Source organism: Periplaneta americana, chromosome 12 (assembly GCF_040183065.1).
Source record: "Periplaneta americana isolate PAMFEO1 chromosome 12, P.americana_PAMFEO1_priV1, whole genome shotgun sequence".
NCBI classification, from domain to species: Eukaryota; Metazoa; Arthropoda; class Insecta; order Blattodea; family Blattidae; genus Periplaneta; species Periplaneta americana.
The window spans coordinates 105,269,887-105,293,424 of record NC_091128.1 but is presented as its reverse complement, the minus strand read 5'-3'; the positions used below and the strand labels follow the sequence as shown (position 1 = coordinate 105,293,424).

Sequence of the window (23,538 nt, the reverse complement as noted above, 5' to 3'; positions counted from 1 at the left end):
ATTAATCTAAAATTAATTCACATGGGGTAAGTTATCTCGTACTCTCGTTTCGCCTTTCATCAATCCCTCAATTATTAAGCTTCATCACAAAATAAAATTATTAGAAGTATTCCGACTTGCAAGCTAGACCATAACATATTCTTCGGCACATGTTAAGAGTTTCATATCTGACCAATTAATTACCTGAACTGAAAAGAGATTAAGATAATATAGAAACATTACAAAACTGGATTGTAATAGGAAATACTAAATAAACAAACATTTTATTAAAGGAGTTTATTTGTTAAAATGTGAATTAGAAATATCCTTTGCTAATGCTACTTCAGAAAAGAAAGTACTCGAACATTGATTCTAATATATAGTTCGTTCAACTTCCTTGAATGCACTTAGGCTTCCAAGAAGCCATGGAATTGAACACAAGGAAGTTGTACGAACTTTACATAGCTAAACAAAACCGTGTATTTAACTGGGATTAGTAGCAATACTCATAAGAAATAAAATTTATTGTTACATGTACAAATGTCCTAAAATAATAAATGATCAAGTAGAACATAAACGTAATATGTAGAAGACTTTCAATTTTTTGTTAACACTGATGTTTTTGAACATGCAAACTTTAGTTTATTACAAAATAAAGTGTATAATGTATGTATCAGAATATGAAAGTATGTCTATAATTATTATGAAATTCGTTTAATTCTCGGTATATTATGTTACGCTGTACATTAAGGAATGTATACAAGTGATATATAGAATGTTCCTATGCTGACCGGTCCCACTATTGGCGGGTAGCGAGAGGAGATACGCCAGCGTACGGACAGGTCCATACACGCTTCTCTTTGCAAACTCGTCCCATTCCACTCTCCATCTCTTAGCTTCCTCGGAACAGGTGCTCCACCCATCGTCATGTAAGCCGATGGAACATGACTATCTGGGACCGGTCTGCATAGGAACGCTCTGTACTTCAATACAGAAGTTTATTTGACGCTAGGAACGCCGTACGTAACTTTCATCTTTGTAAAATACGTGTACATAAACCTCGAAATCTACTGAAGTACGAATGAAACGTTTCCCTTTCTGAAGGGAAATTGCATTCTAGATTGTTAAGATATAAATATGGAAGACATCGATATTGCGTTTGATCTTTTAATGACTGTAGATGAAAACCGAATACTGAAGCACAAATTGTTATTTGTAGAGAAATGGTATTGAGTACCGAGTTGCAATACAAACTTCATGACACTTCTTCAATTATTCTTCTACTTCTTGTATACATAACTTTCCGCTCCACCACGTCCGAAACCTGAAACAAAGAACACAACACTTTAGTTCTCGTCATTGCCATTGCCATTGTCATCGTTCTCCTCCTCCTCCTCTTCTTCTTCTTCTTCTTCTTCTTCTTCATTCTCTTATTCTTTCAAGGAGTAGAACGACTGGTTTGTTCCGTGTCCATCTTGTCCCAAGTCAGTCCAGCTGTCCAATCCTCTCTTTTCTCAGAGTCGAAAACATATGAAAAGACTTAACACGAATACAATTACATGGCACCTGTAACAAGTGATTCGTCCAGTATTGCATGCTATTGTGTAATATAATATTATCTCTCATATACATTTCGCAATTTATCTCAGGCTATAGTTATCAACAGTCTGTTACTTTGTTACTCATATACTGTTCATTAATGTATGTATGTATGTATGTATGTATGTATGTATGTATGTATGTATGTATGTATGTATGTATGTATGTATGTATGTATGTCCACACCTGTGGAGTAACGATCAGCGCGTCTGGCCGCGAAACCAGGTGGCCCGGGTTCGAATCCCGGTCGGGGCAAGTTACCTGGTTGAGGCTTTTTCCCGGGTTTTCCCTCAACTTTCGGTGCTCATTTCACCGGCATTAGAGGGGGGAATTTTCTCTTACAGATGAGGAGGCGAGACCTGGCATGTGAGCTGTATGAGAGGGGAAAAATAAGCTATCAGAAGGAGAGTTTGTTTCATGATGGTTAATATTACACTAATCTACTAACACGGAAGTTCATCTCAGACTAAAGCCCGCCTTCCTCCTCCATACCCATTGGTGATACAGCCAAGGCACATGATAAAGTCACAGGGCAGGTCTTTCCTCCACTACTGTATCAATTTTGTGTTATCTTTTGAAGTATTTATATCAATATATTACAACACATTCGGTTTTAGAGTTTATTGTCATAAAGTTGTGTATTAGTATTTTTATTGTTATTGTTAACGTCAATTTTAATTGCTGTGGTACCTGACATGGTATTTTGAATTTTTAGTACCAAAACAAATCTTTATATCATACCTTATGTTACAACTTAACAGATACTAGACAATTCACAAATCAATTACAAAATCGTACTATGGAAACAGCAGCAACAAAACAAAAGAGAGAGAGACAATATAAAAAGGGTTTAATATACTATTTTTATATTAAAAGATAACTTTTTTAATGTTGAACTCCGGGTGATATTTACAAATGACATTCATAATAAGCGCAATTTCGAACAGAAACCGTTTTGACCTCCGCACAGAAAATGGAAGTTAAGTTTTCTAAAATGTAATTGCAGGAAAAAATATCGCTGTTCAGGCGGGTGTTGTATTAATAATATTAGAACATATATTCAGTTAGGGGAATTCCTCCCACCGGTTGGAAATAAACAGAGGAATGTAGAACTTGGGGGGGGGGGGGAATCCAGAAGTTCCCCGGCTTCTCTCCCCCCTTTCAATTGGAATTCTGTGTACCTATATGTTGGTGTACACGAAAATATGTAGATATGTAACATTTTTTATGACTTGGCTATTAGTGATTGTTTATATCTCTTGTATAATCCCTGTTACCCTTCCTAATAACAGAGAACATTTCGACAGGATAGTAGTTAAGCGTAACGTTTGGTTAGACTTGATCATTCAAGTCTATCTATCGTACATATGAAGAAATTAACTGCAGTCAGGACAACATATCTCTGTTTGATACTGACCGCCAGGTCCGAAGAGCGCAGAGTAGCAGGGTTGGTTGCAGTAGGGCTTGCCCTCGTGCTCGGCGTGGTTGCCCGGCGTCAGGGTCTTGTTGCACTTCTCGCATCGCAGGCAGGCGCTGTGCCAGTCCTTCCCCAGAGATGTTTTCCGCTCCGCTGTGGACACAACAAACACCATGCTTTATGACGCTTGGAATGAATATCATTGTATCTGTATTAAATGTATTATTCAGGTGCCACGTTCATGTGCAACCAATTGGAGGAGAAAAGTAGTCTAACAACACGGACCTCCGCAGCTTTCCAATGCTTATACTATGTTCCTCAGTGTGTCAGAGGTTCGTGAATGCTATATAATCCGACAGAGAGCGAATGGAATCCAGATCGTGACTTTATTCTAAAGGGAAATGAAATCGGGAAATAACATTGAGAGAACTATTGTAAAAATCACTGGTAAAGTTGAAATTTAATTTCGCTAGTTTTCATCCTACGTTCTGAGGCAACCGCTGACAGTGGAACGCCGATGAAAGCAAAGTAAAATAAGTTCTGAGACAGTGTCAATAAATTTCATCTGGCAAATGTCCTCTCAAAAATGGAATTTTAAAATTCCAAACTAGCAAAGTTCAGAAAGATATTAATTGAATTTATCTCAAAGTACTGATAACCAACCAAACCAACCACGAAATGAAATTATCAAACAAACTACAGACCAAACCAAAATACCTTATTAATAGAGACACACAGTTTTCGCAAATCACGGATTCGCGAAATATGGGTTTATGGTAGTAAAATCAAACGTTTTGTTTCAAGCCATTCCAGGTCAAAATATCGTAAGTTTAACTCGCGAAAAAACGGTAAGTTTTGTGTGGCACGCGAAATTTTTATTTCATTTTTTTGAACGAAATTGTTATTTTAAATGCCCGCAAGTTATATTATATATTGAATTATTACAATAAGCTTTGGTAAAGCTAAGCTAGCAGCGCACTGTAACCTACTGTTGGCAGACATGGCAGTGACTGGAGTTAACTGGATTTTCGATTTTGTGGAATTTTTTTACATTTGTAATTAAAATATAATCTCTTTTCATTGATATTTATGTATACAATTTTGAGTTTAAATATTCAAGCCCCATCTCAATACAGTATTTTGAATCTAATATTCAAATTGTATTTCGAGTGACTATTTTAAACATGAAGGAGAAAAAGTCTGAATTTTTGTGGTGTCTATTAGTTTATAAACTTATTATTCAGAAACAGTACAGGAGACACTTAAATTCTCCTACAAAACAGGTTAAGTAAGTGCCTATAGAAAACTAAGTTCTGTTAAAATGTACAAAGATCCTTAAGAATTCATTGATGATACACACTCTAGCCTGTATAGTTACATTCTGTAATTTATTTTGCACTACGACAGTAAAAAACATATATTATTAAATGCGAAATAACATCGAATTTATGTTTCTTGAACGAAATAACACCAAAATTAACCAAATTTTTAAACCGAAACTTAGAACTTTTGTTCGTCGTAAATAGGATCCATACTTAATCAAACCATCAACAAGCCGACTAAAATAATGACCGACCAACCAACCAACCAACCATGACAGGAAAAGATTGAATTGACAGCAAGAAATGAGGACTGGTGACGATTAACATGGTAGGAAAGGAGACGATAGAATGAGTAATAATTTGCAATAAATTTTCCTTGAAACAAATTTATGTTAGCCTACTACACGATGCTTCGAACGTTGCTTCTACCTATTAGTTATATACTATAAGTCAGGGTTGCCATACGTCCAGGTTTTCCCGCACATGTCCTCTTTTTTAGGATTAGATTTTTCGTCCGGGTGGCTTTTTAGATTTCGGCTAATTGTCAGGGTTTTTAGGTTAAGTTTAAAATACGACGTTATAGCAGTTACTTTATTGTAACTGGGAACCTTCTAATCGTTACAGTTAAGTAACGCTTTAGTCCACTCCACTTTAAATGCTCTCGTGAACTTTCCTTTCTGTAATCTTTGACAGCGATATTATCAATGTTTTATTTCTGTAATGCTTGAAAGCTTGAGTCTTGTGTTTGAAACCGTTGCCACTAGGTGCTATATGTCGTCTTTCGGTTACTATTGCTTGCCGGTTGCCGACTTTCATAACGGTTTTTTATTGTGCTGTGCATGCTCGTAGTTTGTACAAGAAGAAATACCAAAAAGAAAGTGTAAATTTTTTGCCGAGTTACAGAAGAATAGTATCCTTGTTTCCGAAGAGGCAGAGATGATTTCGAAGGTGAATCCTACATGATATATAAAGCCGGTTCATTTGTGTCAGTGTCGAATAAAGGAGGACTTGATTTGCAAGCTCATCTGGATTGTGAAAAACACAAAAGAGCAGTTCGAGAACAAAGTTCTTCTACAAAACTAACCGACTTCTTTGTAAAATCTGGCAGAAAATTGGAAGATGAAGTAACCGATGCAGAAGGAACTCTTGCTTTCCACACTGTTAAACACCACAATAATTACAACGTGATGGCGTGCATATCTGGGCCTAATGAGACGACGTTCCTAGATTCGGATACTGCGAAGAAGTTTTATTGTGGAAAAAACAGACTCGTGGTTATAAGTATTAAATTATAAGCAATTTCACTTGTTTGTATCATTTTTTTATTTAAGGTTAAGAAAATTACTACTATAAAACAGCAATAATTCTCAGCTTCAATAGTCTACCTACTATACATATGATCTATGATAGTGATCTGTTCGGAAATAGGTGTCGATAAAGTGTCCTCTATTTTGCTTATCAAAATATGGCAAACCTACTATAAGTGCATACTCGCACAGACCAGTAATGATCAAGGGTTCCGGCCTGAAACATAGAGAGCTGTCAGTGTGGTGTCCAGCTTTATGTGCAGCAGCTCACTGAAAGCAAATGGTTCTTATTCACGAGACAAAAAGAAAAAAGAAGTTGAAAAATGCCATAATTTCAGATTAGGAGTATGTGTCTATATGTATCTTTTCACCAACAAAACAACTTAAATTTCTCTTAAGGAACCGTTCACTATTTCAGCTAAACAAGTAAAGAAGTTTGAATGTTTAAAATAAATGCGATAGGGTGAAAACTTGCACTAAAACCAGAAGTAAGTGTAAGTTAAACCAACATAAATTGAATAGTTATATGATTGAAAATTTGTTATTAAATTGTATATTTATTGTGTATAATCTCTATTTGTGCAAGTATCAGTTTTTAATATTAAGTTTATGTACTTTTGAACTATTAATAAATAATACTAATACTATTTCAGCTAAACTTTAATAGAACGCGTGAAACTAATCGAGAAATCTTATTTCTAACCCAAACAAGAAATTCAATAGAATGAGCATAACATTTCCCTAATTAAGAAACCATAAGCTTAAGCGACCCAGGGATTTGTTTTAAAGCAATAACCCGCGTGAACTGTAAAATGTGATGTACCGTTTATATCAAGGAAGACGAGATACCCACCGGATGTCCTGCACCATAAAAATAAAGTCTACTGTGTCAATGCGCAGCTCGTTCATTCATTGTCTTTCACTTCCTGTGACGTTACTGAGTTGTACACGGGACTGATTCTCGGTTTATTGGACGATTTTGTTATGGACTTTCAGTGTAGCCCCTTTTATCGCTTTCTTCCCAAAACACTTTTGTTGCTACAAGCACAGTAGGCCTATTATCTCCTGCATGCGACGAACATGTTTTCATTGGTTACTAATGACGAGCACTTGACAACTACGTCGGTAGCTCCTCTCATCTTATCTTAATTTAATTGCTGCACACTTCATGGCGAATTTGATGCAAAAAGAAAGACCAGTTAGATTATGACTCGACATATTTCAATTCTTCTCCAGCATAAGAGGTTCTTGCTTGCTTGCTTGATGAGGACATGGTAACTTATATAGATCTGTGAGGTACGGAAGACCACCATCAGAAGTATGATATATGGATTTTTGGCTCGAGAGGAATGCATATTGTGGCGGATGGTGGAACCGGCTTAGCCGGCCAGCACAAATGACACGAAATTCGTTCCATCATGGGTACACGAAAAGCCTATTCGGGCCGAAGTGCTCAAGGATGCTCCGTCTGCCGCCTAGTAAGCACCTTTACAACTCTACACTCATTCTGGTTTCTATAGCCAGTATACAGAGAAAAGAGTTTGATTAATGTTGTGCTTGTTGCATACAGAAGCTTGTGATGCATCGAGTGACAGCTACACAAATCTCAGACAACCAGCCCAAGTTGATTTAAGAAAAAAACCGGAACTGACGACCTCCCGCTATGAAATTTACCGTGTGCTCACAGCTAGCCACCGATTTCATTAGCCTTGAGGCACTTGTGTTGGATTGGCAACTTTTTTCTTCTCTAACCTACAACTTTCAAGAGTTTTCCACTTGGGTGCACAGACTCGTTTTATTTATTGTGTTCACCGACGTATCAAGACATTAACAGCCATTAGTCGGTCTATAAACTTTACAGTAGTTCACACTCTTTTCGGCCTGTGTTGTAAAGCGATTTTTCGCTCTCTGTACTAATCTACTTAGTAAGTTAAAACGGAACACACTCAGGGAGATATTCTGAGGACGTTTACACTTCCCTCCTGGGGTCACAGTTTGGTTTCAAATTAGATTTAAAAATTTAATTAAATTCGACATCAGTACAGGAGTGTCTTAATTATTCAACAGTCCAAATTATCCGGCCCGGCTATTCTTTTGGACTTAATTCTCGACTTCGGACAGTAAAGTGAGTTATATGCGCAAAAACAGTGATAGAATAACTGAAAATGACACGGTATGATTGATATTTATGTTACAAAATTCGCTCATTTTGGGCGCAGAGTCAGACGAATGACTAGAGCGCCGGCTCTCCATGCTGGTAATATGGGTGGAATCACGGAGGCTCGAAATGAAATTTGTGATGGGCAAGGGCGGTAATTAGTGGTGGGTTTTAGCTGGGCACTTCCGTTTCTCTCACTGTTCTTCCACCATAGCTCCACTAATCGTCATGCAGTGCTATGTAGATCGCCTCCCATGGTGCACTGAGGGCAACACTATGGCGGTAAAAATATCTAGTTACAGCGCGTCATTCCTAGGGAGGGGGGACTCTTGTGTGAATGATGTAAGTACCCGCTTTTGGTTTAAAAAAAAAGTTGCCCATTATAGCTATATATTTTATGTTTTCAGTTACTTTTTCATTTCAATTTGCTTCAGACTTCGTTAAACGGTGAAATATAAATTGAATAAAAGTAAGTTTATATTTCACCGTACCCTACTCAATTATCTTCTGGCTTAGTTGCCTCATGAGTGATACTTATTGCTATCACTTATGAGATTCCAACCAGGCTTCGGATTGTTAACTAAACATACATACAATATCCAGTTCTATGGGGCTGTATAATTATCGGTAAGCCAGTACCTATGAGGGAGACTCCAAAAATAATGCACAACAATTTTTGTGGTAACGTATTTAATAGGTAAGCAAAACGAAATAATGCAGAAAAAAGCTACAGGTTTTACCTATTTTTCAACACAGAAACCCAGTCTCTTGACACATTTTCCCCACCGTGACACCAGATTCAGTACATCTCGTTCATAAAACTCCGTTTTCTGGGCGTATAACCACCTGCGCACGACTGATTTCACTTCTTCATCCGAACCAAAGCGTTAGCCTCCTAGGAATTTTTTCAATGGTCCGAAGAATTGAAACTCAGATGGTACGAGGTCTGGACTGTAGGGTGAGTGACTGCAGCCTCAATGCCTCTGATATTGGGTGGTGTTGCAGCGGTCACTGATCGGCCGGAACGTGCTTCGTCGGTAAGATTTACTCGGCTTTCTTCGAAGAACCTGCACTACCTGGAGATGTTACGGTACAGACAATCAGCACCATACAGTACACCTCCAACATTTCCCTGTGGATTTCATTCGGACTTTTTTGTTTCGCTCATAAAAAACGGACTACACCTCGCTTCTCTTCACAAGCAGACGATGCTAGCACACGTTCCATATTTACTCAATATTACCGCTCGTTTCGTCAGGGTGACACCCAATCGAGCCATTGCTGTCTGTAGCGCAAGACTACTATCTGCCAACTTTGAACGTCCTAACCAAAATAATATAACGTGAAGAAATTGTTGTGCGTTACTTTCCGATCCTCCCTAGTATTTTATATTATCTTTGATCACGTTACAATTTTGATAGAGTTGGCACATCGAAATCTAAACGACGAGTTTCATTTTGTTAATTGTCATAGTTTAGAGTTACCGGAAATAAAAAAGTGACCTATAACAGTGTGAGTAGTTCGTTGTTGAGCACTTGGACTTGTGTTTTATCAAGTTATGAACAAAGTAAAACATGGTAGGAAATATTAGAAAAACACGCTTTTAACGAATAATGGTTGAAAGATGAGGCTTTCGCGGAATGGCTCTAAAAAGCGATAAAACCGAGTTATGTAAAATTTAGTTTGTGAAAGTTTTGATAAATCTTTAGCAAGGCGGCAAAGCGTCAAGTAGTTTTCAGATTCTCATGTTAATAAAATACGGGGTGCACTAACTTGTAAGAAGTTCTACAATTTAAAATATTTTGTACCAACAAAAACCAGACAGAAGGACTCATGGCTTAAGTAAAGATTTGGCAACGTTTCATCACTGTCTTTACTAAAACACCAGAAAGCCTATCAGCAATTTTTTCAGCACGAAACAATGTAGATTGTTTGTTAATCTTCATTTTTGGTTCTGTATTAAATGACCAGTCAGTGTTGCCACTTCAAAGTGCTTTATTTTAGACGTACCGAGTTTTGGCCGTATCAAAGAAAGATATTTACTAGTACATAAATATAAACAATTTTATTTCTACGAACATTTGAAAGAATAAAATTATAATGTTTTGAAACGATATATAATTCACGATATCTGCACAATAGAATTATACTATGCCGCACACACTGTGTTTGTTATAAGCAAGTTCTTCATTCTTGATGGTATGGACAAGTTGGAGTCTATACGTAACCTACTCCGAAACGTTGAATGTTTCTGTATTCATGACACGGTGTAAAAAATCAAACAGGAAGAACACCGCGAGCCTTAAATCACGCTAAATTAAACTCGTTTAATCTAAATCTGCTTATAATTTTAAAGAATTCCCCTCGTTGCTATGCGTGAAATAACAGAGTTTAGTCACACATTAATCCTCCAGTCGTTCTTTTGTTTCAGGGGTTATCTAACAGAACTCAGAGCCGCATAATTATAAAACAAGATCCAATTTAATTAGGCCGTTCAATACCGAAATATTAATCACCTGCAATGCGAGTGCAATTGGGGCACGTGATAGTTTATCCCCGCGTAACATAGTTATGCTTTTACCATCCTTTCATAATCGTCGTTACACATTATAGAAACGTCATTTTTGTTACATATTTTTTGCATATCATTCCATTAGTGTATTTCGCATCCGTCCCATGCTAGTTAAACTAGCGTGATAATTAGAAGGTAATTAACTAATGGACTTGCTAGTACCAGAAGCACGAGAAGAGCAGGCCAGGAATCCCCCATAGTAAATGGCGCCTCCCCCCTCCATTCCCCACATCGTTATCCAATTCAAGAACTAAACACGGTGCGCGTTTTTCATCGCTTTCAATGCATCGTCATATGAATTGTGGTCCCGTGGGCTCTGTATGTTTTTTCACCGCTAATTCGCACATTAGGAAGTGTAAGAGAGATCGGCTCCGGGAGTGCACGGCTCTGTGATTCATAAAGTTTTTGTGAGAGCGAGAGAGAGCATTTCACCCGGGGTGCAACATATAATCCAGTATGAGTGTGGGTGGGGGAAGGTTGTCGAGGGTTTTGGTTACTCACCTTGATTAAAATCAAAGCTAGCTTATAAGCTTATCAGAGGATCGTGGTGTTGCAACGTATTTCACAAATGCATTGCTTTACACATCGATATAAACACTGAAAATGAATCGGCATCAGTAATTACGTAATTCTTCGTCCTCGATGGGCTAATCATTATCACGTATGAATCCAGCAGAGGTAAGTGAGTTCAAGCTTGGCCAAGCATAAAATATTTTTAAGAGTGTTAAAAATCCGTAGCACGCACGTACGCGTGAAAATGTTTGTTTGGAGCATTTCCTAGAAAATTCACCTCACCCTATCCAACTCTTGGAAGGCGACAATTAGTATATTGTTTCTGCAAAGATAACCAGAGAGATAATCTCGATAAGTGCGAAATGTGCCCAAATGCTGTCAGAAAAAGTAACTGTATGTTGAGAAGCATGTTAAGTATATTAGTGTAGACTTTTAATCCTCAATAAAATGCGAAATCAAATACAAAACGTGAAATTTATGTGTTTCTGCGAAATAAGAATGAAATTACATTTCATGAATCATTTTTGTATTTTTGTAAAAAAAGATTCTAATTTAAAAGTCCCATCACATACAGGTTCACATTTTTTCAAATCGATTGTCACCTTTCCAGGTTAGCTTTTACAGTATGATACCACAGTCTAGTATATACAGTCACGAAGCTTGAGTTGTGAGGGTGCTAGGAACAAAGGACTGTGCCGGTACTATTTCGCATTTTCTGTAATGAGGCGATATTAGCGATCCTAGCAACTATCTATGGATGCATATTTACTACGTATTGAGTTTCGTGATTGTATATACTAGACTATGATTTTTTCTGTTTGCTATTTTCCGCTTTCTTAACCTAGTACGTACACAACACCCATGCCCAAGGCGGGTCTCGAACCCACAACCTTTCAGACCAAAAGATAGAGACATGCCGTGCCCCTACCGCTTGAGCCATCCAGGTCGGCAGATGATACCCTCTTTATTGTTATCTGTACTGTTATCTCGAGATTTCAGCTAATCCGTCTGGTGCTGGTGGCAGAATAAAGTCTGCCTATGTAATCTTTTTAGGTACCGTACAGTATTCACCCACAAACAGGTTGCATGAGGTGCCGCAGTGGGTGATTATGATTAACAAGATGGATTGCGGTAAAATCACACCATATCTTTTCGCATGTTTCTTAAGGTTTACAATTTCACTGCAATTTCATTTCTTCCTTGATTTATTATTTTCAAGAATTTAACTGGAAAATCTAGAAAATGCGCCTGTTAACACATTGATGACATGCATTTCTACCACCACACTTTCCATAAAAAAAATGTCCCATGCCAAAACGCTGTAAAATGCTGAATTCTGATATTAAAAATGCTATAAAATGATAAATGTGATTTTTAAAGTGCCCGCTTTTTAATTTTAAGTTGCTAAATTCTACCATCTTTAATAATCAGTAATCACTCAAGGTTACATGCTTTTCATTCTGATATTCTGGGGAGAGGGAGGGAGAGAACGCACAAGTAATTAGGAGCCAGGAGAAGGGAACTAATCATCATTAATCGATCGTAAATTATTCATGTACTCTTCATATTACGATGTTGGATGACGTATACACGTCCGTTGATGTGTGCAGGTTCGAATCTCGCTCGAGGTTGTGAAATTTTTCTTTCATACCATGGCATGATTGTGACTATAATAGTATTCAAATTCATATTCATGTACGTTGAGTCTAAGCCATGCCAAAATACTGAAATAGGCAAACCATAAAAATAGTAAAACTAAATAAAAAGCGAGTTTTGAGGGGAAACTTTTATTAACGGACAGTAGACCGTTGTTTTGTATAGTGGGTTCATCCAGAACAAAGCGAACTTTGCTCACGAACAACGTTCGCGAACTACATTTGCACGGAACAGAACATGTTCTTAAAACATGTTTTTGTTCGCAATGTTGTATTTGTTCGCAGAGAACAGTATTCTGTCGAGAGTAGATCGATATCAAGCAGAAATACGTCTCAAGCAGTTTGGCTATTTCACAACAGTAACGCTACATTTACTCTTTGGTAAGAATTAGAGGAGTTGAGGTTATAGAGATTAAACTGTTTGAATGAATTTAAAGAGGAGAAATGGAATGATTCAAAGCCGAAGCTATTAATATATATTAATTTTAATGTACCGAAGTACATATGATATTTCCATGCAGATATTCTGCGTCATCATACGATGGAAGAGTAATGGAACGGAGAAAAATTCTCTCCGGCGCCGGGATTTGAACCCGGATTTTCAGCTCTACGTGCTGATGCTTTATCCACTAAGCCACACCGGATACCACCCCGGCGTCGGACAGAATCGTCTCAGATTAAGCTCCAACTCTTGGGTTCCCTCTAGTGGCCGCCCTTTGCACTACGTCACAGATGTCTATGAACGTAGGACCGAAGTCCACACATGTGCTGAGGTGCACTCGTTATGAGTGACTAGTTGGCCGGGATCCGACGGAATAAGCGCCGTCTTAAATCACTAGGTGATTTACGCATATCATATATATTATTTTTAATGTACTGAAGTACATATGATATTTCCATGCAGATATTCTGCGTCATCATACGATGAAAGAGTATTCTTTCATCGTACGAAACTATTAAGGTAAATTAATTGTACAAAATGAAGGAATATTTGCGGGACACGACGTCAAAAATTGCAAGAACACATTCAAGAAACGCGATTCATCTGAAAATTTAACGGCTAAAATGAAGACTTGCACAGAGAAGAAACAAAGAGCTAAAATTAATGCTGATTTCGACAGAGAAAATATATAGAGGACTAAAATGAATGCTATTTCAGTTCGGGAGGGTTAATAAGTAAGGTAACAAATAATAAAGTATGGGAGTGTTGCTTCTATCTATAAATCAGAGTGGTTTGGTTTTAAGGCCATGTAGTTTATGTGTGATCTTAGAGAATCGAAAGTGCTGCAGAGCACTTTAATAATTCGTTTTCGCTAAATTTATCATGCCTTCAACCACATAACCTCCTCGGCCTCAATTCACTTCACCCCCCGTTTGATCTGATTACCTGGTTGGGATTTTTACGAGGTTTTCTCCAACCCCAAGGCAAATGGCAGGTAATCTGTTGGCGAAACCTCGGCCTCACCTCATCTCACTACAGTAAAATTGTAAAAAAAAAAATTAAAAAATTGTAATTGTTATCTTGTAAAATTTTGACTTGTTCCATATCTTACAGCTTCATTGCTAAAGTAAGATCCACGGAATACAATAATTGAAATGAAATGAAAAAATGAACGAAATATTCGTCTTGGTTTGAGAGTTGGAGTCATCCACGAAGATAAGCCTATTTGTAAAACAATGTTCGTGAACAATTTTTTCAACTTTTGTTCGCGAACGCTGTTCGTATTGGTCTGGACGCACCTTAACATATGTCAGACATCAGTATCAGCCACACTAAGATTTTTAGTCCAACAGGAGAAAAGGGGGACACTAATCAGAGACAAATGCTTCCAAGAGCACCGACCATATTAAAAACGTGATTTCAATAGATTTTTTGCAGAGATTTCATTATTTCAGGTATACCTCTTTACAAAGTGAACCACCCACACTTCGGCGAATTCCTAGAAACACAACCGCTCTAAACATTCCAGAAGAACCTACGTATGAAAAAAAAAAAACATGTGCACTCTACTATGTATGAAGAAACAATGAGTAAAATAGGAGATGATATCAAAGCCCATCTCATTTAGGTCTGCGTTTCACTGGATGAGACAAGATAAAAATGGAAGACTGGCAATGTTATCACTGGTTCCTTGAATGGAGACTTTTCGGAGCCACGTCTATTGACATGAAGTGCTTACTCACAGCAAACTTATTCAATGATGCCATTCATGGGCTGTTCTTGTGGTCAGATAATATTGAACATGACAGCATGCTATTTTCTGCGATATTGCCTCATTATCATCAAAGCAGGACAAGCATTAACACCGATATCTTCCAAAATGAGTCATTTTACCTTTATCGCTTACGCCATGCATCGTGACACAACACAAACAGAGAGAACTAATCGTCATAGGCTCGACTAGATTTATTCTACGAGAAAAGGTTTTCATAAGGCACCTAATAGTATTCACTGACATATCGTCGCACGTTCTAGATCTTCTTCTCATTAGGATTTTTCTATAATATAGTAGTTATTCGTCACCCAAAGATACTTTTCACGTTCTGGATATTATTGTAATTATTACTATAATAGGTAATTGTATTCAATTAGAGTTTGGTTGGGCTGAAGAGAAGGCTTGTAGGCGCCTTAGCACTGCCAGATTAAATTAATAAAAGGTAAAAGGTATCCCCGTAACATGCCATGAAGGCATTTGGGGGGCATGGAGGTAGAGCTCCATGCTTTCCATGACCTCGGCACAAGAATGAGGTGGTGTGGTCGGCACCACGCTCTGACCGCCTTTTACCCCCGGGAAAGACCCGGTACTCAATTTTATAGAGGCTGAGTGAACCTCGGGGCCGTTTTGAAAGTTTGGCAACGAGAAAAAATCCTGTCACCACCTGGGATCGAACCCCGGACCTTCCGTAGCCAGCTGCTCTACCAACTGAGCTACCCGGCCGCCAGATTAAATTAATAATAATAATAATAATAATAATAACAATAAATAATATTTTATTTTATTTTACCTGGTAGCCTTAAGCCCTTCTCTTACACTCAACCAGATCTACCAACCAGATCTACAATTAATACAAATGTAGCAGTAGCAGTAGTTGGTAGCAATAGTAGTTGGCAGTAGTTGGTGGTAGTGGTAGTAGTAGTAGTAGTAGTAGTAGTAGTAGTAAGTTAGTAGTAGTAGTAGTTGGTGGTGGTGGTAGTGGTTATGGTAGTAGTAGTAGTAGTAGTTGGTGGTAGGTAGTATTTGGTGGTGATAGTGGTAGTAGTAGTAGTAGCAATAATAATAATAATAATAATAATAATAATAATAATAATAATAATAATAATAATAATAATAGTAATAGATATGCTGTGAAATGCTATTATTGAAACTTCTCTAAGTTGTTACCTTAACAGCTAGTTGGAAGACATGGTTAGAAAGAGTTTAGCATGTCCTCCTCAATACCTTGGACTCAGGTGTGCTGCTTCCTAGAAGCAGCTAAATCATATGTAAAACAGAATGTTAAAAGTGATATCGCTCATACTGTATATACACGCTAATTTCTCCTTCATACCCAAAGCAATTTACAATCTTCAGAAACAGAGCCTCACGTTGCAAAAATCTTAGACAAAGTGCAAAATACTTAACGCGTTGCACTTAAAAAGGAAAATAACCTATGTAACACATACTGGAATCATATAATGTAACATGGAACAAAGTTTTAGCCAATATAAACCAATCCTATCAGAGAATCAGAAGAGTTTCACTTTGTAAAATTCGAGACTGTTTCGTAACACACTGCTTTAAAAACAAACTTTAGGCCTAAATAAAAGATAACTTTCATGAAAAAATTTCAAATTATGTTGCATTTTCCAGTATAAGTTATGTTATTACATTTTAGGAGTTTCTAGTTGAAAGTTAAAAACACATACAGTAATACGAAACACAGAATAATTTTTTGAAATATTTCAGTAAACAATGGTACTGAAATCTTGAAAAATAATTTAACCAAATGCTTAACAGTAACAGAACATAAAACGGTGAACGGGGGAGGGGGCATTGTTCGACAATTTAACGTTATTTTCAATCCAAGCTTATTTATCCTCTCCTTCTAGTGCATATTAGGTTGTATATTTAAAATTACTAGAGTAAGGGAGGGTATTGTCGGATACCATTTTGGTGTTTCAAAATAAAGGTAATTAAAAAAAGTTAGAACTGGAATTACTCAGTATTATAATAACCTATTGGGGTTCCTGCAGATTGTACATAAGTATTAGGTAATTTACATAATATGTATTTGCTGTATAACTTTCAAAGACAAAACAGAAATAATATCATCACTGACAGAATGGGAAGCTAACGTCGGATACATTAGACATTATTATGTAAGAGGTATGATAATGCATTTAAAATAATATATTGCATATCAGAAACTATTACAATAGTGTTCTGTTTAGCCAACTGATATGCAAGCCTTTTAACATCATTTCTGGTTCATCCAAAATATTTTCTCTCCATCATTAACACATAGTCAACTAGCTTCTCTTCAAGTGAAGCTGGGAGTATTGGTTTTCGTCCAAGTTTCGATTTAACGGCTTTGGTGGGCTCAGAGTTGGACCGTACATAATCAAATAATGTTGATCGAGGTACATTGAATCTTTTGGAAGCAGCAAGATAGCCCATTCGTTTCTCCCGTACTGCGACAATGGCATTTACCATATCTTCAGACTTCCATTTTCTTTAGACTGAATCTCTTTTTTCTTTTACTTTAGACATCTAAAAATATCACAGGAAGAAACAATTCGTTACTTCATAATATTCGATTAATTAGATAATTAATTACTTACATTAATTAAAAATACCCATGAGTAAAAATGTAGTGGTTTGTTATAGAAAACATATAAATGGGTTTAAGGCAGCTTTTATGTAGCGAGCAGCATTGAAAGACAGCCGACAATGCCCTCGGCTAGTATCCGACATTGCTCTCAGCTAGTATCCGACATTGGCCGACTCTTCACAAACAGTAAAACAAGCCAGCTGCATAAAACATTTTGTCGATAGCATTTCTGCAATTAGAGAATTAAGAAGCCTTATCTATGGCATATCAAACAGTGCATACCATGTTGTGTAAATATAAGAATAACTTGTATAACGAATAAATCACATTACTTACCCTCAAAAAGTTTTTTTTTTTTTTTTTTTTTTTTTGCAGAAACGTTGAAAACACGCTATTCACACACAGTGAAGCACTCAACAGTAATGGCTATTCATGCAGATGTTCGTCTACTTGTAGAGAACGTAATGCATTATTTTCACATCAGATTGTCAGATTGCACCATTCGGTGGAAAAGAAATATGTTATCCGAGATTATCCGACATTACCAGACCTATCCGACAATCCCCTCCCTTACTCTACTGTTTAATCCTATATATTAATGTAGTGATGACAAAGGTGATATTGCAAGCTCATTCCCATTAAATAGAAGACGCTGAGAGAACGTTTAGAAAAGAATGGCAAGTGCAAGGTGGTCTGCTTTGCACTGAAGCCCAACTTGGGAACTCCACACCTTAAAGCGAAGCTGCAGTCATTGACTTCTTACCAGATGAGTGGGGATCTTATTCATAATGAGTAAGGTGGAGAACAAAAGCGTTAATTAAGCTGCATTACATTTGAACTGGGATATTTACATAAGAATGTCTCCTTGAAGGTACGTATAACAAAAGAGAGAAGAGGAAGTTTTCCTTTCTTAATCCGTTTTCATAATAATATTTGATTTTGCCTACAATTTAGGCTCCGGATAAATTGTTTTATGAATATTGAATATGAACAAAATTGATCCACTACTTAGCAGATAATTATGTAGGTCCTACTCATACATACATGCAAACATACATTACATAATATATCGATGCAAAAGTCAAGCCAAAATACTTCATTCTTCTTCATTTTTCTATTTCATCTTTCCTTTCTTCTTCCTTCTTCAGTTTACTACCTTTTCTTTTTATTCATTTCTTTCTTCATGTCTCTTTTTCATTTCTTTCAGACCCAAGAGGCTGATGAAGCTCTTACTAAATGTCGTAGGATATATTTTTTAAATTTATTTACAGGGAGAATGGACGCAAATTTTGCTTGATTATAACCATAGTTATTATTTCATAAGTTAACTTTCTGCAGATGAATTTTTATCCCCGGACATTAACAGATATCTCAAGCAATTCCCCAACGACCATCAGATTACAGACCGCTTAGCATCGGTTTTCGCTAACTGATCTTCATCACGTCATTAGTACTTGGCCGTGAGTGTTTCATAGCAATAGTCTATCTGGGGAGAAAGGAACTGAACAGTGATCATCCTACCCCACTATTTCCTGAGTTAGTTTCCTCATGATTGACGCATTATTGGTGTCACTAGTGAGGTTCAAACTTTCTTCGAACAGTTGACTAAACAACAAACAACAATTTATCTGGCCAGTCAACTTCACTCCCATCAGCGTTCTCGATCCACTCTTTATGAAATTAAAATGTATCAAGGGTAAGTTGGACTATAAAGTTTTGGTAAAAATGTAATCCGTGACGCGACAACATAGGAAGGACCAAGGCCGACCATCCTCAACCAGTACAGGGGTAACGTGTGATTAGGGTGATGATCTTTCCCTTAGCCGCTATTGCTGGTTTTCGAAACCGGATTTCGCTACCTGTCGTAGCCCCCAAAATTCATCATGATGTTGGGTGGCCACCAGTCCCATACACTGGCTGGATTATGGCAAAATTCCTTCTACATGCGGACTTGGACTCAAACCAGCGTGAATTCCGTAACGCAAGTCCTAGACACGACGCTATGACGCAGGACACATTGGTGAATATTGTAGATCTATAAGAATGTACAACAGAGTCTTGTAAATATATGAGAGGCCAATCTTGAAATGTGTTCATTCTAGTTGTACCTATAAAGTACTTGATTATTTTACCATTTAAGTTAAAACTTTAGACCTGCTACAGTGACGATTCCTCCATGAAGGATATGAGGATGATCCTACAGTTTAATTTCGTGCCTCTGAGGATAGAAAACATTTTAATTACATATTTTGATTTTTAATGCGTCCCGACGTAATAATTCAAACTTCCACTTTCTGTCGTGGGTTGTCGTCACTGCACATCTCAGACCTTAGAAATACTTTCCGAGGAACCATCCAAATATCTTACAGCAAACAGTTTTTTTCTAGCAGTGAAGTTAAGGACAGGGGAAGGTGCGGAGCGCAGGGAATGGCTTAACTTTAACCGCGTTTGAAGATGTGACCGTATATCCTAATACTGCGACCCTTCTTTCTGGGTGGTGGAGACCTTGTCAGGGACTACAATACGAATTTTCAAGTACTCTTGCAGTCTCCTTAAATGCAGTTCATTGGTCATTTTAAAAGAACAGAATAAACGAAATAATAAATTATTTAAAATCATATAATATAAAAAATAAAATGAATAAAAACAAAAATTACATAAAAATAAATAAAATAAGCTATAATAAAACACAAGAATTAATAGGACTTTTAGATGACAGGACTGCTGAAAGAATATCTGAAGTTGCATTTGATCATTTAGAAGAATGTAACTGTAGCAAAAAATTAATTGCGTATGCTCTATTATTATTATTATTATTATTATTATTATTATTATTATTATTATTATTATTATTAGTTTTTGTCTTGGTCATCAGTAATCAATCTCATGTCCTACATATAAAAAATATCACGAGTCGCCACTGATCTCTTATATTATAATATCGTTTGTTATATGATTAATAATCACTGATTATACCGAGAACATCCAGCAACGAATCTCAAGAACTTTATTTCATTGTTTCTATCATTCTTCTATAAATGTGTTGTGGATTTGTAATTTAATAATGCAAATCTCTTGCAATATAAGCATACCAAAGTTGTCCCCGTTTTGGATTTCTTCTACTAAGCTAAATATATCCTATTCTATTCGTATACTTAAACCTATGTTACTATAAATCTGTGTAATCACTAATGACTGGCAAAATTCCATCTCTGTTACCTTGATTTTGTTGTTAGAAATTTCCAGCACAGACAATGCCATCTTATTGTACAGTAAAATGTGAACTGCTAAATTTTGAAGATATTCTGTTTTGAAGTTTAATATGTAGTTACTTCATTGATTAATAACATAATTAATTTAGTACAGTATTTTTTTCATTTTATATGGTTTGTTCTCTTCAGTACTGTGATATAGCCTATCTTTAAAAAATATATTTTTTAATCCATAACATTAGGGTCAAAATACAACTAAGCAGTAGTACTATTCATGAGCAAAAAAATGTAACTGAAGAGACATTGAACAGAATTCTGAAGTGTTCAGCAAGTCTCAATCAATTAAGGATTACTACTAAGTCATACAAAATTATGGCTTTGATGTTTACACTGGTTTAGTCCACTTTTGCATTCAGTGTTTACGGATGCAAAATATCGAAGCGAGGTCTTATATTCCGTACGGCAGCTCGGTCATTATATCACAAAGGGTATAAATAATGAAAAAGCGAACTTGAATTTTCGCCCAGTAAAGCTAGAAAGAGAATATAGTCATATCGATTAGACCTTTGCTGAACTCAAGTCTCCCAAACGCCTTTTGGTTGTCCTCTGTTCATATCCTCACACACATACACACACACACACACACACTACCCTTGAACTTCCCCCTTTGAACGCACGAAATAAATGAGAACCCTGCACAAAAAAGACTTCCAAAATTTAATCCACTTTTCTCTTAATCCCATTACTCCGCTTTCAGACTTCGCGGCGTCGAAAAAACAAATGTATTTAAGTGAAAGCTTTACAGATTCTATAGTTGGTTAGCCGGTGAGTTGCCTTCTAATATTTTAGGATACTCTTCTTTACTAGTATATCCGTCTGGATGTTAGTAAAGAATCCTATCTAGAACATACCAAGGATACATGAGGAGCATAGTATCAAAGTTAGACAACTCCATTTTTTGCGATTTCGAGATATTGTTTGTTTCTAATAGAATTTTGTTTGCTGAATGCGATTCTGAAACTGTTTAGGTTAAAAAACGGACAGAATAGAGCGAAAATAGCACTTAATTGTGAGCTTTAGAATCAAAATACAGACAGCTCCACTGTGGCTTGGTTTCAAATTAGGGCAATTCCTTCAGTAGCCAATGAGAAGCTCACATTCGTACCATCCTTTGCCATCACGCATCGCGAATCCAATATGGCTGATTGTTTATATAATCGGTTTATGGATGAATACGTACTGTTTTACGTAAATTTGCTTTGAAACCGAGTTAGATGAAACTTAGATTCAAAAGTAGACAATTCCACTTTAAATATGGCTTCGTTTGGTTTCAAAAACAGACAACTTCACTTTAAATATGGCTTAATTTGGTTTTCAAAAACAGACAATTCCATGATTTAGTTTCAGAGATGGACAACCCCACTTTTTGAACTTAGCGGAGAGTTGGGTAGTATCGGACATCGGGTAACATCGGACAGTGAGTTTCTTTCATCTACAACCAGATGATAGTACCTGAATGACATGGTTACATTTCTGTGATGTCGCATACAGAAACGTAACCATCTCATTTAGATACTACCATGTGGTGGTAGATGAAAGAAACGCACTGTCCGATATTACCCGATGTCCAATACTACCCAACTCTCCCCTAAATTTCGACCTGAATATTAATTTTAATTACATTTTGAGACTGAAAAAATATTTCTATGACTCATGAGAATGTTTGAAAAAAAATTACGTATAACAGTGACATTGGTTTCCAAGGATCTAGTTTTTCGCCTCTCCTGTAAAAAAGCAAAAGTGCAGTTGTCCAACTTTGATACTGAGCTCCTCACATAGAAATTAAAGCTTTATGGAAATTATAGAATGAAGCTCATCTTATTCTGATATTATTTCATAATATAAAATCTGCAGAAAATAAGTTTCTTAGAAATATAAATGAGTACACATTAATCTATTTAGTGTGTGCTTTTTTTCACCATGTCACAGATGCACAAACATATAATGTTTCGGATTTTCGATGGTATTTTCCAGAGGCTAAACAACCAATGAAATAGCCTAATGTCAAATTATTAAGTCAGTGGTGAGAAACAGCTACCGTTCTCGATAAGAAACGTTATACGAAGCGTAAACATTTTTTTAAGTTGGTTATTTAACGACGCTGCATCAATACTAGGCTATTTAGCGTCGATTAATTGGTGATAGCGAGATGGCATTTGGCGAGATGAGGCTGAGGATTCGCCATAGATTACCTGGCATTCACCTTACGGTTGGGGAAAACCTCGGAAAAAAACCAACCAGGTATTCAGCCCAAGCGGGGATCGAACCCGCGCCCGAGCGAAACTTCAGACGGGCAAGCAAGCGCCTTAACCGACTTCAGTAGATACACATTTCAACGAGGAAAATACGTTGTTGTACTGCGTATCTATGGTTAAAGTACGTACTTTTCGGTACAGTTCAATTAACTCACTAACGAAAATTCTTCTTCGCCCCTATACATATTAGGTTGCATGGCATATTATGACTCACTATTGAGTTATCATTTAACATTGAGATCGCTTTCCCCTTTGGACGATAATGAACCATGGCTTTTGAGCATCTATTTGATTACATGCGGTGTAGATGACTTACCCAGTTGATCTGGCAATATTGTATATGTTTGACTACAGATTCTAACTGTAGTTCTTTCATTTTATAACTTCTCCTATTCAACTTCCAAACCTCAATCTACCCGGGGCGCAACCTGCTTTCACAGATGAGGCGCTGGATATCGAGTACTAATTGTGATACAACCAGAACATCAAATGCAGAGAATATGCTACATGGGTGGATATCCCACTATTCCATTCCCTTCGGGCCAGCAAACCCTCTGGGTGGTATTTTGATAATTATTGCTTTCAGATCTCACAGCACGTCTCGGTTGGACTAACGGAGTCTGACAATGCAAAGTGTCAGCAGAATTGTGTCGCCGACTTAGTGCATGCAAACAATT

The 23,538-nt window shown here is 36.9% G+C and overlaps 1 protein-coding gene across 1 annotated transcript in view; it reads right to left on the bottom strand.

The window, feature by feature from the left end:
• Positions 1 to 261: 261 nt before the first annotated feature.
• LOC138710759 (cysteine-rich protein 1-like) overlaps positions 262 to 23,538 on the bottom strand; it is a 41,201-nt gene continuing 17,924 nt past the window's right edge. The window contains exons 2-3 of the mRNA XM_069841860.1: positions 2,996 to 3,148; positions 262 to 1,303 (exon numbers count right to left, since the gene is read on the bottom strand). Coding sequence (XP_069697961.1) covers positions 1,260 to 1,303; positions 2,996 to 3,148 — 197 coding nt within the window. The 3' untranslated portion in view covers positions 262 to 1,259. The remainder of the gene's footprint in view (positions 1,304 to 2,995; positions 3,149 to 23,538) is intronic.